At 38.7% G+C, this 21895-nt stretch overlaps 1 protein-coding gene across 5 annotated transcripts in view; it reads right to left on the reverse strand.

Moving 5' to 3' along the window:
- Positions 1–21895, reverse strand: part of LOC143171857 (WD repeat-containing protein 7) — a 151167-nt gene that overhangs the window by 86797 nt on the left and 42475 nt on the right. For 4 of the 5 annotated variants that reach the window (XM_076360957.1, XM_076360956.1, XM_076360958.1 and 1 more), the window contains 4 exons: positions 20033–20122; positions 17899–18017; positions 16138–16261; positions 7659–7772 (listed from right to left, as the gene is read on the reverse strand). In XM_076360957.1, coding sequence (XP_076217072.1) covers positions 7659–7772; positions 16138–16261; positions 17899–18017; positions 20033–20122 — 447 coding nt within the window. The remainder of the gene's footprint in view (positions 1–7658; positions 7773–16137; positions 16262–17898; positions 18018–20032; positions 20123–21895) is intronic. The other variant, XM_076360959.1, reaches the window with a different exon arrangement.

A 21895-nucleotide genomic window follows, 5' to 3' on the forward strand; every position in this document is an offset into this window, starting at 1 on the left:
GAAATGTAACAGAATAAAAAGAAAAAACAAAGAAATGAGGACTCTCAAAAAACCCCCACATTTTAATATGCTGCTTTTATAACCTGTGCCTCTTTAAGACTCCACTTCTACACCTGAAAAGATGATTCTAAATAATTTTGACTGTAACAATCTTTCAAAAGTCATTGATTGAGTTATGGAAAGCATCACGCTGAAGTGTTTCTGCCTAATGCCACTGAGAGAAGATGAGCAGCCAGAAGAATACAATTAAGGTATAAATGTTTTTCTAAGACAAAGAGAACTAACTTTTCCCAAGTTAACACTATTTTTCAGAGTAACTGTGGCACAAAGGGAGACTGCGCAGTGCTGGAAGACAACATCTGCCACCAAAACAACAAAAGAATTTCAGACAAGAGTCCCAGATCGATTTTCACAAAGCACTGACGTATAATGCACACAATGATGCCAACTTCCTACTTTCACACACAAAATAAGACAGTGTAAGGACTGATACTACTCAGATACACTATGCAAAGCTTAGTATTAAGCTGTATACCATCAAATAAGAACAGATATCAGAAAGTATGCAAAACTAAATGAAAAAGTTATCTCTTCAAATACAAAAGCAAGCATTTGTAGATGAATGCATGTTAAAGACTGCTTCTCATGCTACACTAAAGAGATCAATATTTAACACAGTCTTTCTTCAAAACCACACTGTGCTTTCAATGTAATATACTGATTTTATTGAAATACATCTTAGATGAGATGAGGTAAATGTTTTTAAATTTGAAAAGTTACTTGCTCCTGTGATAAAAGTTGTGGCCTCTAAATTAGTACGTCACAGTGTAAATACATAGGTATGGAGAGAATGCTAGACTTAATGAACACACCGAAATGTCCACGCTCTAGACACAGCAGCTCTGCCAGGCTTTTACCCTCAGCGGATTCACTGCCCTCCTGGGAGGCAGGAAGAGAGGCCAGGCTGTGTCCTGCACCCCCCGGCCGGCCACCGGCAAGCAGCTCTAATTGTTAGCCCTCAACTACACAAAACCTGCAGCACGCGGGTAACTGCAAAGTCCTGCACGCCCTTCCCGAAGCAGCTCCCTGAGACGACACCTTCCAGCTGGCAGACAAGCAGCTGCTGACACCGTGAAGTGCTACATGTGTCCAGGTGCCCAAGTTTTTCTGTTTTCAGCTCCGTGGCCTACAAGCTGAAGAAAAACCGATGCTGCTTCCCACAGAGGACAAAAATATTTAACAATGCTGCAATCCAAGTTAGAGCTTAAAACCTACGTATATTGCCTTTTGTTAAGTAAATAATTTTGAAATTTTTATTCAAGTTTGCTAGCTTTTTCAGCCAAGGCACTTTTATTTGTTTTTTTAAAATCTACAGTCATTTTAGAAGTGTTAGTTATTTCTAAATCAATATAAACGTTAGAACTAAAGACAAACTGGCAGCCCAGTTTGTGTCTGGCTCTTTGGCAGCCCTTGCCCAGCTCCTCCTGCAGCTGCCAGGCCCGGCTGAGGACCGACCCCGCCGCTGGGCGCTGCAGCGCTCAGCACAGCCCGCAATCTGCACTCCGCTACTGCTCTGCTCTACGCTTCTCCATTAACTAGAAACCACCCCACCAGCCCCCCAAACAAACCAGTTTTCTTGGATTAGTACTTCCTTAATGAATACACGTAGCACTCTCCCAACGCTGACAGATGCCATTCAGACAGATGTCAAGCCCATAACCCCCTCACAGAGAGCAGAGCTCTTAATGGCGTTTACTGGGTGACATCTGCTTGACTGGCAGATGCCTATATCTTTTCAAATACATGCAGCTTTGTTGAAAACCCGTTTTTACATGAATTATGTTTCCTTAAAAAAAAAAGGAACAGAATTTTATCCATAATTTCATGCCTCCTTGTAGACAGCTAATTACAAATTGTAGGAACCTAGATTCTCAATTAACTTGGTATACAATTACCTAGTAGACACATTTCTCAAGGTGCTTCAGAATTTTTCTTAGTACACACAAAAACTCCATTAAAATTAACTTTTACATGTTAAATAACCTGCATCTGTGAATTCACATTCCATTTTTAAATGTAATAGAGTGAAAGCGATGAGTCAGCGTGTATTTTCTCTATTTTCTTAATTAGCATCTGAAACAGATGAAGTTTGCTTCAGATGATAAAACCTCACTTTTCTGGTGTTTTACACAATAGTCAGTGCATGATATGGTAGACGGTTTTCCAATGAGTGGTTAAATACAAATTAAAAGCTTCTTTGATCTCTCTATGGTGGGCTTTGGAGATACAAAAATGTATGTGACAGGGTTTGTGGAAGGTGCTCAGGTTCAGTCTAACCTACTTAAAAGAAACCCAGCAGGAACTTTGTCCAGAGACTGACTCTTTTGGCACCCTCATTGTGCTGAACAGTGGGCCACTGGCTTGTTTGCTGGGGATGGCAGATGGTTTCATTTGTTGTGTACCTCCACTCCACCCCAAATTTTCAGTGGAAGTCTGGCTGGTAACGGGAGGGATGCAATGGGCAACAGCACCTGTCACTCCCACTTAAAAGTCGTCCAGCTCCAGCAGCAAGAAAGAGAATGAAGAGAAACCACCAAAGTAGTCCAGAAGCTCAATATATTAAATAAAAATTTAAGAAAAAGAAAAAAACCCATAGTATATGACTGTCCACGACTTTCAGTTTGCAGTTTGTTGAAATATTTTCTTCTGTTACAGAAGCCTTTCTGTTAAAGAAGCCTTTGAGTTAAGAACTGTAATAATTCACAGAGAAAAATAATACATCAGCTAGGAACTAAATTAAAACTACTTCAAACAGTTAGATTTTACCAAAATCAGAAAGTCTAAACAGTGCGGGTATAAGTAGTACTCCAAATACGGGAAAATGCTGGAAGTTAAAAATGTCTGCAAATGCATTCCATGTACTACTGCACTTCAGCAGCAGTGATGGTGCAGTAAGATACGAGACGGATCTTACTGAAGAAACACAATCCCTGCCCTTACACTGTTGAATCTTTAATACAGACAAATATTGTCACCAATTAAAGAGTTATTTTTAAACTTAGAGTGTGGGTTAATCTAGCAATATTTCTTGCTTCTGACTTTGCCAGTTAAAGGATAACTATTACTTAACAAATACTACTCATTATGCACGAAAATAGATTTGTGAATACTGAAAGAAGATACTTAAAATATTAAATTTTTGAGTTGACAAACATTTATCAGCAGCATTCCCAGATTTTATTTTCCATATAAACTTTTGTATGTGCACAACTGTAACTGCTGGAACTCTCTCATATCAGAGATAGGTGTCTGTACAATGCACAAATCATACGTAAGAGTCTGCTTGACTGAGACTCATTTTGATTACACAGCTAAACAAAGAGTATTTGTAAAGCATCTATTTATTGCCTTAACCTGCTACAAGATGTTTTCAGACAGATCTTTCTCTCCCTGTGCAAGGGATCACACCAAAGGACAAGGAGAAGGCTGACCATTATTTCTTCCCGTTCTGTGCACTAACATGTCACAGCAGCGTGCAGGAGAAAATGGACTGGACCAAATAATAAGCCTCATCTCCGTAGCTAAAGCAGTCCTTGTCCCCTGTCTCCCAGCCTTTTGGAATGACAGATCCTTAGGAATAAATTGCATTTCAATTCAATTCCTCACTATCCTGACGCAGCAATTGACTATGCTGTATCACAGTGTTTCCTAAAATGATAAATATTTACGTTGGCTCAAGTAGAATTGAATGAAAAATGTATCTGTTACTGTTTTTATTTATGGAAATACCAAAACATAATAATTGGTCCAATAACAGTGTATTTAACTTTGTTACCTGTCAGGCCACCTGTTGGAGTCTTATCATTTCACAAGCAAGCCAGCTTAAGCGAGTTGTCAGCGCTGTTTCTGTTCCTCAGGGCAGTGTTACCTCCTAGGAGCAGGCCCAAGAACAGTCACAGCAATCTGTGCCTTGAATTTCCCACCTACCGACATTTTATTTTCATATAGCTATTAAAGCATAGAAAAACCATAAACTGTTTACTGTTCAATAGCAGACAACAGATTTTGTAATCAAACCAATTAGGGGGCACAAAATCTGTTCGCTAAGGTCGGAACGACATTCCAAGGACATCTAACCCTCTCTCCCCGAGAGCCATGTGTCTTACATAAAACTCCTCCAAACCTCCCAGAATTAGACCAAACCCTCTAGCAGAACTCTTAGCGCTTGCGTCCGCTTCCACCTCGCACACATGTACGTGGCACCACTGCTTTAAATAATGGCAAAAGAAAGGTCCAAATGAGTTCTAACATGTACCTTCTTTTCCACCAAAGCACTGCAGCAGCAGTTCGGCTGAGCTCGCTGCTGGGTGAAGCACAGGCCAATGAAGTGGTCCAGGTGCAGATTTAACAAACACAGAGGTATATTTTTGAAAGCCTTGTATCTACAAAACCGAGGCAGTCTACACTTCTATAGTCTTTGCAGCCAAGGTGGCTGAACATGCCATTCAGAGCTCATGGAAGGGGGAGAAAGTGTTTAAAAATATTGCTGTTTAATTAGAACCAGGAATGGGTTTGTGCTTTGCAAGTGTCATTGTCAATACTAACGTGAATAAGGTCATTGTTACAAAATGTGTTTGCCATGGAAAAAATCCACATTATGCAAGGCTGAAGAGGTTGGCGGTAGTATCTAAGTTAGTGGAAGAGAGATTAGAATAAGCTCTTCATGGCAAGAGTCATCTTTCATTGTATGTAGCACCATCAGCAACAACGTCTCAACCAAAACCTGGCATTCCTACTACAAGCAGCAATACCAAACGCCACTGATAGGACATTCACGTAAGTCCAAAAACATCTACAGTTACCCTGGGAATTAATTAGAACTAAATTAATTCTAAACTTGCTAGAAGTTTCTGTTGATAAGATATAAAAGCAATCCATACAATATTCAGAATATGTATATCCTACTGCGCCCCAATATGTTATTTATTTCCATTACTAAAGTAACCATGCACAGCTCAGAGGCAAACACTTCTGCAACGTAAAAGGTTACATCCTTGAAGTTCTTCATTTTCAAAACAGCTCCACACAGTGAACTCGGTGGACTTTTAAAGACAGTCTACTTATGCTGTTCTATCATTTGCTTTGTAAGTAAATAAATCTGTCACAGAGGTAGTGATGCACTACAATGCTCTTTTTCACAGCATCGGTGACATTTGACCATTTATCCCTGTTATGTGCTCAGGCATGTCCTTGTTTTATTATCCCTACAGATGCTGCTGCACTTGTGTTAAAACATAAAGACAAATATTTGTATTTCCAAATATGTAACAGTACTATGTTGTTGGTGTTTTGTTGTGTTTTTTTTTTTTTTTTTTAAAGTATCTTGCTCTTTATTTATTGGAAAAATATATTTGGATTTCTAAAATAAAACTTAGATACTATCTTGGATCCTAAAATTACATTGAAAATACAACTAGATTACAAATTACCAAATCTAAAAAAAAAAAAAAAAAAAAAATTGAAAAAGCCAGTTTACCATCATGATGAATTGCAAAATGTTGATCACTGAAGCCAGTAGATTTTATACCCAACTAGGAAGAAATGCTGTTGTCCACACGTCAATTATTTAAGCAAAACATTTGCTCTACTTTTAGTTATCCAGAAAAGCCTTTCAGGCATTAAAGATAGCAATAAATACTACCACACTAGAAGACTGTTCTTGTATGTATTTTCAGTGCATTTGAAGATAGACCCAATTTTCTAAATAACTCCTGCGTGTGTGTTTTTAAATGCCTAAGAGGCACTGTAGTGTATTACTGAAGTATTTTCCAGAAACAGGCTTCAGTGCTTTTCAGCCAGCTAAGCTAAAATGCTTTAATCTCTAAAAGGACTGATGTGAAAGTGATCCTTTTAAAAAATTATTTGGATAAACGAAAGCATTTGGTGAATCTCAATTTGAACTGAAAAAAAAATATTGTTGACCACTACACACCAGCATTACATTGTGCAGTCAAATCGATAAATATTAGCCTTAATAGGACCACTATAAAAAGAAGCTGCATCATATTTTTAAGATAAGGTTAAGTTTAAATTGTCTCAAAACTCTTTTTTTTTGTTATTCTACGAACACAAAACTAATTGTATTCAGTTGTAGGCCAAAGTTTCATCTTTACTTAGAATACTTTTTTAAAAGCTCAGCTGCTTTTAATAACAGAAACACTTTCTCTGTAAATGAAATTCTTACCATCAGACTCTAGCAACATAGCGGATAGCTTTCTGAAAACCTCAAAACTCAGTCTAGCACATAGCAAAAAAACGCACATAATTTGGAGTTTACTCCATTAAAGCATCCCATCTTCAATATCTTCCCCGTGAAAAGAACATATGACATTGAAGGGGCAGAAAGCTGTCCCAGATGTAACACACAATTGTTTAATACTGCTATTGCTAATGCTTCCAGAAAAAGAACCAGAAGGTCGCTAACAGCCAAGGAGATGGTATAGGTTCCTAAAGGAAACACTGCTCTGATGTGTATGCTGGGGAAATCTGTGTTTCAGGGTATGCCGAGCCCATTATTAATTTATTTTTATTTTTTCCGGGGGTCCATCCTCTATTCATTGTTGTCCTGCATCGTCCCCTAGCTGCTAAAGGCATTCCCAGCATCCTACCTCCCTCTCGGCTATTTCCAGTTAGCCTTTTACCCCCAACCTGCGTTAAAACCCCCTGCTCCAGACAGGCTGTTCTTCCACCAGCAGTGATCCTGTCTCAGGCACCTTCAACTAGAGACTTGACCCAAAACTAGATCTGCCATACTAACCGTCTTCAGGTCAATAGAAATAACTAATTTTCTTTTAGACTTTCACAAAAATCTGTAAAAAGCTCAGCCAAAAAAAAGATAGCTTTCACGCTCTATAATCTGCGGTATGCTCTGCTAAAATATGTACTGTAGTCACTGAAATTCCGAGAATATTGATATTGAGCATATAGATATTTTCCTTATGACGCTGCATAAATAAGCATGAAAAAAAGAATCAAAAGATAATTGCTTATAATTAAATACATATTTTTGTATGGTCTGTCGTTTCAGAATATGCCTTGATAGACCAGAACTCTTGACTTTACCTGCCAGTCTACAATAAACTAGAACAACAGTAAAAAGCTATATGAGTATTGTAGAAATGAAACACACTTTAATTCTATGTGCAACGAACTAGCAATGCTCACTCATTGAAAAAAATACTCAGTTCAATCAAGCAGACCGATGGCAGCACCCTTACGTCAGATGTTTCACCAAGGTAAATAATTTAAGGGATAACTATAAAGAATCATATAAAGCCTTTATTCTTCAAGAACCACAAGCTAAACATGTTGGTTGCAGGCAGACTTAAAAGCTCAAAACACATATATTAAGATACAGATAATGATTCAGAAGTAACACAACAACATTATAGTAGTTACAGTTAAGCAGGTACTTAGTTTTTGTCCACAGCTCTTCTCTACTTTTGAATTACTTCATTGCTAATAGCACACGCTTCTTCACAAGCAGCCTTAGTATTTCATTTTCTCATTAAAAATATGCTATTGACAGAAAGTGTTCCATCTCCTCTGCACAGTACCTAGTATGCCAAAAATAACATATTCATTATATTAATGCTTACCTGCTGTGATGTCATCATCAGCCAGATCATGCTCTTCTTCCTGAACTTTTGCTTCTGTTCCCAATGAATCTGGGCTTGCACTACCAGTTTGAATGGCTTCCGTGGTTACTCCAGCTGAAAGAAACAACCAAACACCCACAAAGTCAGTGATTTTGGTACATAACATCCTTAGATGAGGGGGAAAAAAAAAGAAGTAATTATCTTTTCATATTCTGAACCATGCAATGTATCTCTATGAAACACAGATAAAGCAAAGGGCAACTATTTTCTGTTTTCCCTTCATACTGTATGCAGACTTTTCACAAACCTATGCCTTAAAAACCTTTTCCACACTTTAAGTATCTCTTTTGTATTTTCTTCTTTTTCTGCCATCTTCTAGCATCATTAAAAATATTAGATACACATATTACACACTAACAACTTATTTAGCCACAAAATACAGATTTCCAGCAGAACTTCTCTTACATCCCCTCTCAATACTTCATCTCTCTCACCAAAAAAAGTGCAGTTTTTCCAGGCTACCTTCAGAGTATATTAATTCAGCTGACTCATTCATGTCATTTGGGTTGGGATGCATCTGTTAGTTGCTATTAGAAATTATACAATGAACACCAAATCGTGCCACATAACACCACGTGATTAAAGTTATAATTCACTGGTTTATACTCTGCCCAGTTATAATCTTTAATTATTCCCTATATGAGCCTTACCACAATTCAGTCAAGGCATTATCAAAAGAAGTGTTTTGCTAAGCCTCACAAATAGTCTTCCCAAAGAGCTTTAGGAAAGCTAAAAAGCAGACTGAAGGGATGCCCTGATAAGATTTCTTTCCTCCCAATACATCCTCTATGTCAGCTTATGCTATCAAAAAATCTTATTATATGAAGAGATTGCTGCTTTACTGATTGTGGCATTAGGTTTGCAATCCACAGGGGCATTAATTCCCCATTAAAAAAGGGCCACGGCCCTTTGTCAGCACCAACCAAATTTCAACACGAAATTAAGTCTCTGTAAATGACCCTGCCGTGCAGAAGGCACACAGCTCTTGCTGACCAACACAAGCACCCGCAATGGCTTGCCGCTGGGCAGTGGAGAACTGCCCACTGTACCTGCTGCTGCTCCTCTTCTGCTTTTAGACCGTCTTTATGAAATCGTTAACATGCATTACTTCAGTTCTCAGTAGTTTTCATGTAATAACTTCCTAGTCTTCTCCAAACATATGAATGTGACTGGTAAATGAAAAGATGACGGTATCATAACAAATCACAAGGGGGGAATCTCCGTCAGCTGTGTACAACAAGGTTTGTGAATCCACGCCCAAAAGCCATTTAACTCTGGGTCACCTTCAAACCAGTTCAGAAACATTAACACCTCTTATGAGTACTCCAGATTTTACTTTTTTTAGTACTGTTTTTAAATACTAAGTATTCACAGCAAAGTAATTACTTATACCTTGTGATAACAGAGTGATTGACAGCAATTTCTAACCTCATTCTGACATAGCCTCTTTATAAAGAAACTAGTAACTTCTAATAACTTTCTGAACATACTTCTCATTGTGTCAACACATATAAAAAAACAGTGGTAACAAATATACAACCAGACTGGAACACACTGCCAAATCAATAGCCTATCACTTCCTTAAGCATGCTGGCATGAATATATAGAGATCACATGCAATTACAAATTGCACATGAACCTTATTCAGGACACTTCTGAAAAATAAGGAGTTCACTGTTACGGTGCAGCTGTTGCAGCCCGTGGGCATCACTCCATGGGGTCTTCACCAGCTTCCACACAGACACCAGGATTCCAGCACCACTTTGCCAAAATACTTTTTTTGGTCTTCACCTTCGAGCACCAACTATTTTCTAACACTACTACTTATTTGTGTATACCCACTGGAGTCGGCCAGTGTGTTGAGGGGGAGAGAGGAGGTTATTTTTTAAGCACAGCTTTACATTTTGCATTGCAATTAGTACAAGAAGCTGCTAATCTCTGCAGGCATAGCAAGCATCTAGCTGTTCCCTAAATATCACTTCCATAGTCTAAAATTCTTTGATTTCTTTCCACAGCCAGAGAAGGGTGAAGAGTTTGCATGCCTTTTGAAAACTGCAGTATGAAGGCTCTGACCGATGAGCTTTCATTTCGGAGGCAGTATTTTCTGTGATTGAACACCCAAGTTGGTAGAAGGCAAGGGTCAAGCAGTCCCTAAATGGTAGGTTTAGGCTGGGCCAAAATTCAAAGCCTGTGATCTATTTAGTTATTACCTCACCTCTTTCCCTGCTTTCTAGCCCTGAGTTGCTGAAAAGAGGCTGATTTTCCGTATTATTCTGTAATATTCCATATATTTTGACACTGTCTCCCACAGCATTCTCCTCGAGAAGCTGGCGGCTCACGGCTTAGACAGGTGTACTCTGCGCTGGGTCAAAAACTGGCTGGACGGCCGGGCCTAGAGAGTTGTGGTGAATGGAGTTACATCCAGTTGGCGGCCGGTCACGAGTGGTGTTCCCCAGGGCTCAGTTTTGGGGCCGGTCTTGTTTAATATCTTTATCGATGATCTGGATGAGGGGATTGAGTGCACCCTCAGTAAGTTTGCAGATGACACCAAGTTGGGCGGGAGTGTTGATCTGCTCGAGGGTAGGAAGGCTCTGCAGAGGGACCTGGACAGGCTGGATCGATGGGCCCAGGCCAACTGTATGAGGTTCAACAAGGCCAAGTGCCGGGTCCTGCACTTCGGCCACAACAACCCCATGCAGCGCTACAGGCTTGGGAAGAGGGGCTGGAAAGCTGCCTGTCGGAAAAGGACCTGGGGGTGTTGGTCGACAGCCGGCTGAACATGAGCCAGCAGTGTGCCCAGGCGGCCAAGAAGGCCAACGGCATCCTGGCCTGTATCAGAAATAGTGTGGCCAGCAGGAGTAGGGAAGTGATCATGCCCCTGTACTCGGCACTGGTGAGGCCGCACCTCGAATACTGTGTTCAGTTTTGGGCCCCTCACTCCAAGAAGGACGTCGAGGTGCTGGAGCGTGTCCAGAGAAGGGCAACGAGGCTGGTGAGGGGTCTGGAGAACAAGTCTGATGGGGAGCGGCTGAGGGAACTGGGGTTGTTTAGCCTGGAGAAGAGGAGGCTGAGGGGAGACCTCATCGTGCTCTACAACCCCCTGAAAGGAGGTTGTAGCGAGGTGGGGGTCAGTCTCTTCTCCCAAGTAACTAGTGATAGGACGAGAGGAAATGGCCTCAAGTTGTGCCAGGGGAGGGTTAGATTGGATATTGGGAAAAATTTCTTTACTGAAGGAGTGGTTAAACATTGGAACAGGCTGCCCAGGGAAGTGGTTGAGTCCCCATCCCTGGAGGTATTTAAAAGACGTGTAGATGAGGCGCTGAGGGACATGGTTTAGTGAGCATGGTGGTGTTGGGTTGATGGTTGGACTCGATGATCTTAGAGGTCTTTTCCAACCTTAATGATTCTATGATTAGATGTGCTACACCCTTCTAAAGAGCTTAGTGAGACTAGTTAATAATGCAACAGAAGGAAATAAGTGGCTTTGCAGGAGTTGATTCTAAGTACAGTGTATAAAAAATTAGAAAAGTTTATTACAATTTTATAGAATTAAAAAAAAAAAAAAATCTATTGAATGAGAATGATTAAACATTCCCCAAAAACCCCTGAATGGATAAAGCCAAAAGGGGAGAAAAATAGCCATCACGCAAATATGTCAGGCAATAAGTTATCTTTTCCTCTCAATGAAAATCCAGTAAGAAGGAACATGTATTCCTGGACACAAGTGTTTTCTACATAATTCACAAAAAATGTCTTAGAAGCACATTTAAGAAGCAAAAAGATCATAAACCCCTGAATGTATTAGAAATAAGCCAGTTGACATATTAGAAAATACTGGAAAATTAAGATATACTTGTACTAGAAACTTACACCATTATTACAATTATACTATTTACTGCAGCATCCTAAACTCATTATTCATTTAATACATTAAAAAGTTGCAGCACAGAATTATTTGCCTTACTTCTTTGTGCTCTTTTAAGTCAAACCTTGTACGAGTAAGATGATCAACCACACATATAAATAGCAAGGTCTTTGGGGTCCAATCAAACTATCCTTACTCAATGAAAACTCCCATTTAAATCGATGGAAGTTTAATTAAGTTTTACTCAGTTAATCTGGCTTTAAATAAAACTTTCTAACAGAAATATAAGCCTACCAGAAATACATTCATAAAAAACTGACAACAGCATATTTGTTATTATAGACTTTTCATATTTATTTTGCTTTCCAGTGATAACATGGATTACTATTTGAAGCAGTTTAGAGAGAGACACAATTTAAGGATATCTATTTAAATGTCTTTAATTTTGTGCTGCCACATGTAAGATTTTCACTTAAAACGAAACAGTAATTTGATACAAACATTTACCTGAATGAACTGGGTTTTAGCAATATGGGAAGCAAGAGAAACGTCTATACTAATTTCTGAGCAGAATGTATTGAAAACAGATTTCTGCAGAGACTGACCAGCACTGCCTGCACCCCGGCAGCCCGTGACAGGCAGCCTGCCTGCCTCGCATTAATTCACTTCACACTGCTCCGATCGATCCCGGGCAGCTCCCAGCCGCCCCACGTGCTGCATGTCTGCCGGCTCCATCCGCATCCCACACGCACACAAAGGCCGGGGCAAGATAACCTTTTGCTTTCCATTAAAGCCACAGTAGCCATTTTTCTATCTGCAGTAACATCACATATGTAAAAATATACCTGTCCCTCCAGGGCTTGGCGGACAGACCCACCACCAAGAGCTTGCAGGTGTCCCACTGCACAGAGCACCGAAACGATGCCTTCAGCGTTTTAAGAAAATGTAACACTGGCCAAGGTAAAAGAAAGTAAATAAAAGAAAGAAAATAGAAACATAATATTCAGCAAAGGAATCTCTTTAAAAAGATAACTTAATTTGCAGAATCCATTTGATGCTGAAGATAGCCTTTGCTCTTAAAAATAAGCAGGTAGAAAAAGGCAGTAGCATTTTTCCATTTTTGAACTTCCCCTGAAAACACGTCCTCATGGCAAATGCCCCACGCACTATGTAACATTTCAGAAACAACCATATGCTGTGAAAATGAGGAGCAGACAAGGCCATGGCAAATATTTACAGCCGCATGACATAATCTTAGTAGATACAAGATGAAGCTTTAAAAGCTTAACTGTTTTCCTCCCTGTGGGAGCCTGAAAAATAACAAACACCTGCAACATCTCTCATAGGTTTAATTCATAGCATCACTTACACATCCATTCCCATTCGATGTGGGGTCAACAAGCCGACGTGCCGATTTTGGATTTGAAGGCCCAAATAAAACAAAGATTTATTGTTCCCCCTACAAGGCATTGAGGAATGAAGCCTAATGTGTCTGAACATCTGAACTGCAAATCGTGTGAGGCAGAAGCCGTGCAGGCAGCTCTAAGTGAGCAGCTCGGAGCCATGACAGTGTAACTGGGCCCATTTGAGGTGGTCCCCACAGCACAAGCTGGTGGTGTGCTGGCAGACCCACAAAAGAGAAAATAAGATCTGCTTGGCTTTCTCCCTGCTCCTCCACCCCACCATCTACAGGGGACAATAATCTCTCTCGCATCAGTTAAAAGATCATTAAAAGATAACCCTGTGCGAGTCTGCCTGTCTTTCAAGTCTCCTGCCTGAACACATTTTATCAAAACGCTGGGAGACATGCCAGTCACTTGATCTGTACGAGTAAGGTCATGTCCCAAAATTGCTATTGGATCTGAGCACTGAATATACAAACGGGGAAAGATTTCATCTCTGTTTGTTAGTACCACACATTTGATTCATTCAAGAGCCAATTAAATGCATATGACAAAGTATCTTCTATCAGCAGCAAGCTTCTATTAGTGATTACCACTTGTTTTAATTAAAACAAACCTGTTAATGTGCAAGAGAAGCACTGTTTCTACATCATGCATATAAGAACTATTGCAGAGTAATAACATATGCTGGACACAAAAATATGCTGATAATTTATGCCCCTATATCAAGAGACAAAATTGGGAGAAGTGGAGGATGAAGGAATCAAAGCAGTATTTTTTTATCTTTCATATTTCTTCTCCTTACCTTTCTAGCATAAAACTATACTTGTCAGAAGTCCATTGCATCCATTTTGGCCCTCCTAAATAATTCTTATCCCCTTCAATTCCTCCCCAGACCTTTAAAATCATGTCATTTTTTAATCACGTCTTACAATGTAACTAATATATACACTTTACTCTTTACCCACAACAGCAACATCTGTAGCTCCTTATTTTGTTTCTCCTTTCTGATATTGTAATTATCCTTCTTCGGAGCGTCAGCATCTTTGTGTACATTCATACAGACAGTAACACTACCAAATGCCTTCTCAGCCCTGTCATTCAGGAGAACCACAAACTCTGTAACCTTAATTCACACAGTTTTCAATACTGTTAATATGAAAAAATTAATTTCAATTTGCTAGTCATGACCTGTTTGAAAGGTTTTCAATATCCATGTTTTCACAATATTGAACATTTACATTCAAGTCATTCATTCAGCCATGCTCAGCTGATTTCTCTATTTTATATTTTCTTCCTGTGTTTTAAAACTTTCTTGTTCTGATAGATAAGCACATCCTAATCTAGCGTTAAAAAAAATGCTATGCTTTGATTTGCTAATGACTAACATAAAGGCCAAAATACTGCTGTATGCGTATTTGAATTGAATGCATACAAAATACTCGTTTTTTCTTAAACCAGTCAGTCCCTAACTGTTGCCATAAAAATGCATGCCATGCTTCTAACCTGAGCACAAACATAAGCACAAGAGGCAGAACAAAATATTATGCTTCCAACTGATGCACATGTAAAGCAGAACTGCATACCCTTCTCTAAAACTTTCAAATGTAATTGCTTAAGTAATGAGCAGTACCAGAAATAGCAAATTATTGAAACTAATATGAATTACTGGTTGCTTTCAAGTACATTAAAAAGAAGTTCCTTTTTTGGAAATAGTCAACTGGCTAAAGCAAGCACTACAGAGTGGTTTATATACACTTCACCAACACAATTACGTCCATAACCTTGCACCCAACAAGGTCATTCAGTATCGCTCCAGCGAAAAGAAATTAGTAATCATCAACAGTTGCTATAGCAGCTACTCCTGAGAGTAGAGGGCAACTATAGCTGTATTCTACAAACTGAGTATAACCGACCTCAGAAGAAGATCAATTAAAAAATATGTCCTAATATACAAAATGGCACAAATATCTATCAATATGAATCAAGGCTCTTTGGCATATATATACAACATACTTTCACTTATTATTCACTGCTTGGCTGCACATCTAACTGTGCAACAACGTCCCTGTAATAAGGCAAATGCTACATGGCTAAAGGCTGTAATTAACAGCTTAGTCGTACCAACAAATTCTCAACGTCACTTTAAAGTAGTGTTCTGTGTAATTTATGCATTCAATTTAGATTTAATAAGATTATTACACATCTCTCAAAAATCAATTGGTATTTAATAGATCTTTCTCTGAATAGAAATTACATTCTTCAGTGGAAAAAGAATCTCATTTTAAGAAAGATGAACACCTATAACTTAAAAGCAAACATTCTCATTCATGAAAATAGAAATTTTTACTGGTTTGTTATATAAGGCAGATGCGTTTGGACATTATTCTATAAAAGCAAGTTTCTAGATAGAGAATTGAATGGAGCGTCTCATGATGCTGACAGATCTTCCAAGAATATACTCTTAAGAGTCTGTACAATCTCTGCTTTAATAACAATGAATAAAATGAAAATAGCTATTTTGGAGAAAAATACAACAGATTAAATAGTGGTCAGTAGCTTTTTAACTTTTTTGGAGAATAATCTTTACCCAATACCTCCTTGCCACACTTGGTAACCAATGGCTTTGAACACCCGACTGGGCAGGCGTTGCATCAAACGTTTAACACTGATCTGATGGACATATACTGCACGACCCTGCATTAGCTCCTTTCAGAATCCTTTTATACTCTTGGGATGCCAAAGGATCCCTTTATAACAATTTCTATAATCTAATTATACATTCTTTGAAAAGGAACATCAGTGGTTTACCACCAGCACCTTGTAATTTTATCAGCCCCTTTCATAGCATGTTTCTTCCCCGAAACCTCTGAACTACAGCCTAGCCCCTCAACAGCAGGGACAGCCTTTGCAAAAGACACTCCAATCCCAATGAGATGTACTGAAGTGTTTGATTTGCCTAATCAACATTAGTGACCTTAAGTGATTCCATGATTGTGAAATTACTTTGAAAATGTCAAGAAACTTTTCTATATAACCCTAGATTTTTCCCCTAGAATGGTAGTACTGTTCATAATTTTGTGTACAAAATGCCTTTTTTCCTTTTATCTAGCAACCAAGTTATTTTCAGGTTTAACACAGCATTACTTACGCGATATAACACTGTCAATGTACTGTGGTAAATAAGGAGCCCATGCATCAATGGTTTCTTTCCGACCCGCCTGCTCGATTCTTCTCAGTTCTGCTAGCAACAAGGCCTGGGCAGCTTCTCTTACCTGTAAAGCCAACAGGAACGTCATACAAACTCAAATATCAAATATTTATCAGTATGCTTTCAGTATAATTTAGCAAGAACAAAAGAAAAAACTTCTACAGAAAACTAAACTAAGCTTTTAGAAGACCATTTTTTCCCACCCCTCCCCACCTTAAACACAGAAGCAAAACAACCATGAATAGGACATGCCCCAGCTATGACGGCTCTCAACAGGACACAGCAAAGATGTGCAGCCCCATGAGAAAACTAGGGGATGAACGTCACAATTCAGTCCCCGGCAGCAGTGCACCGCATAAACCAAATAGCTGTCGCACCTCCTCCTGGCCTCCATGTACATGCCTTTCTCAGCACAGACAGCAAGACCGACCAAGGCCATCTCCCATCCCGTAAAGTGAACGGCGACACAGGTTTCGCACTCAAGGAAATAAGGCTGAACCTTATGTTTGCGCCGATGCATTGAAAGGCCACCAAAAATCTAGTTTTCTAGAAGCAACCTGTGATCACCCTTCTATACAGCGTTCCAAAGTTGGGTCCAAAATTCCAAATGTGCAATGGATGAAGTTTTCTTAAGTATCGTGAATGTTACAATATAAAAGCAAAACAAAAAAAATCTCTTAAAAATATTTTTTTCACATGATATTTACTAATTTACTACATATTATGGAAGACTGAACAATGAAAGCAGAGGAAAATATACATAAAAAGGTATCCCAAAGTTTAAAAAAAAAATTCTGGGTTTTTACACCAACAAATACAAAATACTATCGTGTACTATTTGTCCCCCCATTAATAGCACTTGTTCCATCTGAAGAGTTCATAAACACACATTCGTAAATACACACATTATTTTTGGTCTAAAAGATTTAACGCACAAGGAAGTTAAGTGATTTGATCAAGGTAGAATAAGAAGTTGTGGACAGACGTAATATAAATATGCTACCCTTACACCTAAGGATACCCCGTAACTGGACTTCTGTTGCTAACAAATTTTAATGAGTTTCAAAGTAATTACCCTCTCAGGAAACCATCTCACAGGATATCCTATCTAGCAAAAGAACAGGCAATCAGGTAGCAAAAAACATATTCCCAGTTAAGTTCCAGGACTGCTGAGGACCTACAGTCTACAACCCAGCTCTGTTACTCCTTTCCCACTTGGAAAGCTGCACAGCTAACAAATTTTTTGCCACAACAGCACAGGTGTAGTGTCAAGGCCCACTAGTCATTTATCAAACAGTTGGGTGACAAACCATTTACTGGCTACTGTACACATGCTCAAAAAAAAAATAAAGCAACTCAGCAGTCTCTCGAAAAATATAGGGTAGGGTTTTCTTTAATCCTAATAAGATTCTTAATGGAATCATGGAAGTTTTTAATCCAATAATTTCTTTAAAATATATCTACAGCATCCAGAAGGTTAAAAAAATATATATATACATATTTAGACATGATCACTTTTTTCAACATTTTGACAGGTTAACTGGAAAATTAACTTACTAAATCTGAAATAAAAACAGCAGGAGTTTGTGTCAGAAAAGAATTATGGTTTGTTTTTTTTTTTATATTAAGGGAAAATTTGATCAGTAAAAGACAACATAAAACCCAAAAAACCTAGCAGTACAAAATTACTACTGAAATCACCTCCAAGCATCGATCCTGCCACCTGCGAGCCAGCATCTCCAGAAGAGGAGGTCTGAATTTATCCAGTCCCAACAGGTCGGGGAGCATTACGCAGTGCATAGCAGCAAGCTGGCTCCACCCTGTTAACACACATCACAACAGGAAGATAAACATGATAAACACTGAAGCAACTTTAAGTTCAAAATGCCATCAAGTAAATTCACATTGGCCTGGCGCGCAGTAGGTCTTCAGGAGAAGGTGGGAGAAAGAGGGAAGAGGGGCGGGGGGGGGGGGGGGGGGGGAAGAACCAATTTTGCAGCAGAACAACAGAATTGTTTCTTCTGCCGTGGGAACCCAGGGCTCACCCCACCTTTACTGATGCCAGCTGACCTCAGGGCAGGCTGTACAGTGCATGTGCTTTCTGTATCAGAGAGGAATGAGCTCTTCCAGGCATAAATCATGCCTCATGAGCTAGCTGGTCAGATCTCAAACATATGCAAGGGTCAAATGAGACATCAGCAGAAGACTGACTCAAATCAGTCCCAATTAAACACAAATATCCCTCCTCCTCCCCAGCCCCTCTCAAAAAGACTTCAGTATCTAGTCACATGTTTGGATTTTAAACTTGCAGCCTTAAGAATATACTCAACATACATACTAAATACAAAAAAGTCCCTAGAAGTCCTATGGCCAATTTTTTTCAAAAGCATAAGCCATGGTTCCGAGTTCAAGATTTAGATGCCCTGTTCAAACCATAATTAGCATTACTTATCATGATATTTAATGTCCTACATGCAAGTGTGATATAACGCAGTTACAGAAAACAGCATACAAATTACCACTAGAAAGATTACATAGAATTTTCTGTTCCATTTTAAAAGGTATGCAAATATGTACAAGTGCACATTTGTCCGCTTTCCTTATCTTTCCATCTAAATCTTACTTCAACATGCTTACTTCGGGTACATTTATACTACAGGCCTGCAATATTGTATAGTTAAAGCCAGTAAAGATAAGCATATCAAGCTCAAACAACACAGCTTGTAAAAATGCTTGTAAAGTACTCTAGGCAAAAGACTTCTTTTAGTATTATGCTCTACATTGACTCGAGAAACTGGAAAAGTATTTCAGGTGTGCATATAGATCTATGTTTTTAAATTGTCATCAATACTGAGCGTAAAAATCTAAGTATTTTAACTAATAAAGCTCTTCGTGGTGCTAGAAGAAATCATTATGTCAATTTTCCTTAAAGAAAAATGGATTAAAAAGAAGAATTTCCAATTTAAGAGAGCGCTGTTTCTACTACTTCAGATGCATGAAAGCAGGAATTTATAGCTTAGTAATAAAGGCATAAAAAAATTCTGGTTCAAAGCAACTTGCCTACAGGGATACAAGGGGTTTTTGTTTGGTTGGTTGATTTTTGTGCCAATCTTTTTAGCAGAAAGACATTCTTCATAATGTGGATAAATATTTATTAGGAAAAAATCATCCCCAACACAAAACCCAAGTGGTTTAAGTAAACACTAAGTTTTCATAAGCACCAAAAATAAAATTTAAATGACATGAAACTGATGTTGTGTCTTTCATTTTAAAAGGAGCATTAAGTTTTTAGTCTTTCAATTTGTAACGCGGACTACAGAGTGTTGGTGCTCGTTCATCACAGGAGTGGAAGACCTAATCCCATGCTCCCCCCGGAGGGTCCTCTCAGGGCTCTAGATGGGGCTGAACCTTTGTACCGAGAAGCGGCACTCGCGCGCAGCAGAGAGATGGGACACGGCACCTGCGCGGAACACACCACGCGTGTTGCAGCTTCTCTCCTGCATATACTACCGAGGGGAAAAGGCACGTGTGCTTTCCCTACTTAACAAGGGCTGAGATTTTTTGTCAAAAGACAACAGCAAACCCAAACGAGATCCGAAGTATCATCTTTGATACAATTCAGTTGAGAACTGAATTTACAGACAGTCCAAGACACAAACTATCTGCTCACCCTCTATCAGCGTTAATGGCAAAGTATACAAAAATAAACTCATTGCCTCTCTCTTTTGCAAAGAAAAATTCCTACATAGATCAAATTAAAGTCATGTCATAACAATGATAAGGGACATTAGTTGAAAGTAAAAGACAAACAGATAGAAAAGTGAGGAAAGAATACCTTCATTGACTAAGAAACAGGTATGTAAAGTAGGAGCAGTGTCAGAGCCAGAGTGACCAGCTTCAGTGCTAGAAGAAACAGCAGGAGCAACTTGCAGAGGAAAGAAGAAGAAATAAAGAGAAAAAAATAGGAAAGTGAGGATAGCAGCTTCTGAAAAACAGATTAGTATCACTGAAGAATGAAAAACAAAAAACTAGAGGAAACTGTGATAATATTAAACTTAAAAAAATTCTCGGTTTTACAAGAAGTGCAATGCCAGTGAGAGGAAGACATGCAACTGCAGAGAAACACAGATACACTAACAGAAACTTGCATCGTTTGAAAAGACAAAAGTACCTGTAAATAAAGCGATTACAAATGTGTCTTTAGATAGCTAGATTTGGTTTGACAGCACGGTTGACTATGAATTTTAAGAACAGGAGTTTCGCTGCTTCTTCTTGTGCTTTCCCCATATTTAGATAGATTTGGAATTCGCACTACTCATTAAAAACCCTAGAAATAACCCCTTTTAAACCTTGGCTGCCCCATCTGTCACTCTTAAATGTCACAGAATGTATTACTGATGGTTAGTTTTAATAAATGTGTCTCCATTCAGACAATTTTAAGCCTATACCAAAGAAAGGACTAAGAATCTAAAGCAGAAGCATACAAAGCGCACAGTGTAAGACTACAGACAAGCAACTACAGAAGAGCACAGTTCAAGTGTGTTACTCAAAACATTATCCGTGACATTTATTTCATAAACTGCATCATTTCTTGGTGCAAATGTAATTTAAAAGCAGTTCTAAACATTATACTTCCACTAATGCTTCATGACTTAATATTATCACATGAAAAGATGCGCAGACCTTATGGCATACACATGCTACAACCTGAGGTCAACATGGAGATTTAAAGGTCATTATCTGACACTTCCTTCCTATAGAGAAATTACCATATGTCATGCACAAGCATCTTCAAATTAATCCCCCTCTCTTATTCCGTTGCAGAACAACAATGGGTTCAAGCTCCTGAACCGATTAAGCATTGTCTTCTGAACGGTCTGTTTGCTTTTCATGCAGTGAACTTCTTTTGTTACTGTGGGACACCTGCATCAAAACTACTTTTTCCATACTTTCCACACAAATGCGTCACGATGGCACGTGTACAGTGACAGGCCTACTAGCGTAAATCACTTCATAACAGCAAAACCTAGTTTCAGTAGATGTATAAAAAAGCTATTTATTTTATGAAAAAGATTGTTTGTAAAAACACAAACCCACCCTATACTGAAAGTAAAGTCTTACTCTGAAGTTTCTTTTTTGCCTCGTTTTGTTGTAGTTGCCAGCTCTCTTCCGACATCAGTAATTACAATAATCACTGTAATGGAAGCAGCTGGCCCTGTAGCTGAGCTCATATCAAGAAAAATACAGGTCAAATTGATGGAGATCAAGTATGTCAGGAAATGCATTAATTGTATCTCCAATTGATTTTTAAGAACAGTAGCACTAGAAATTTATGAGTAGCAAGATACTGCAAGTAGTGCACAATGGGATGTAAAGGTAAGACACTGAGGAAACTTACAACCTAAGAGCACCACTTAGAAACAAACCCATCTTCCCCCAAGAGCATGCAAGACATGCCACCAGACACAGAAAAAGATGACAATTTAGGAACAGGAGTATTTTTCTATATTTTTGTCATAACACAGAATTTAATTTTTATCAATTGTTTCTCAGGAAGTTATAAATATTTCCACCAGGTAACTAAAGTATGTCTATCCCCAAAATTAGCAAAGCTATTTCAAATAAGAGTTACATAATCGTCATTCAGGAAAGAAAAACCATAATGGAACTATATCTTCAAAAACAACACACAAAGACC

The sequence above is a fragment of the Aptenodytes patagonicus genome, chromosome W (genome assembly GCF_965638725.1).
Source record: "Aptenodytes patagonicus chromosome W, bAptPat1.pri.cur, whole genome shotgun sequence".
Taxonomy (NCBI): domain Eukaryota; kingdom Metazoa; phylum Chordata; class Aves; order Sphenisciformes; family Spheniscidae; genus Aptenodytes; species Aptenodytes patagonicus.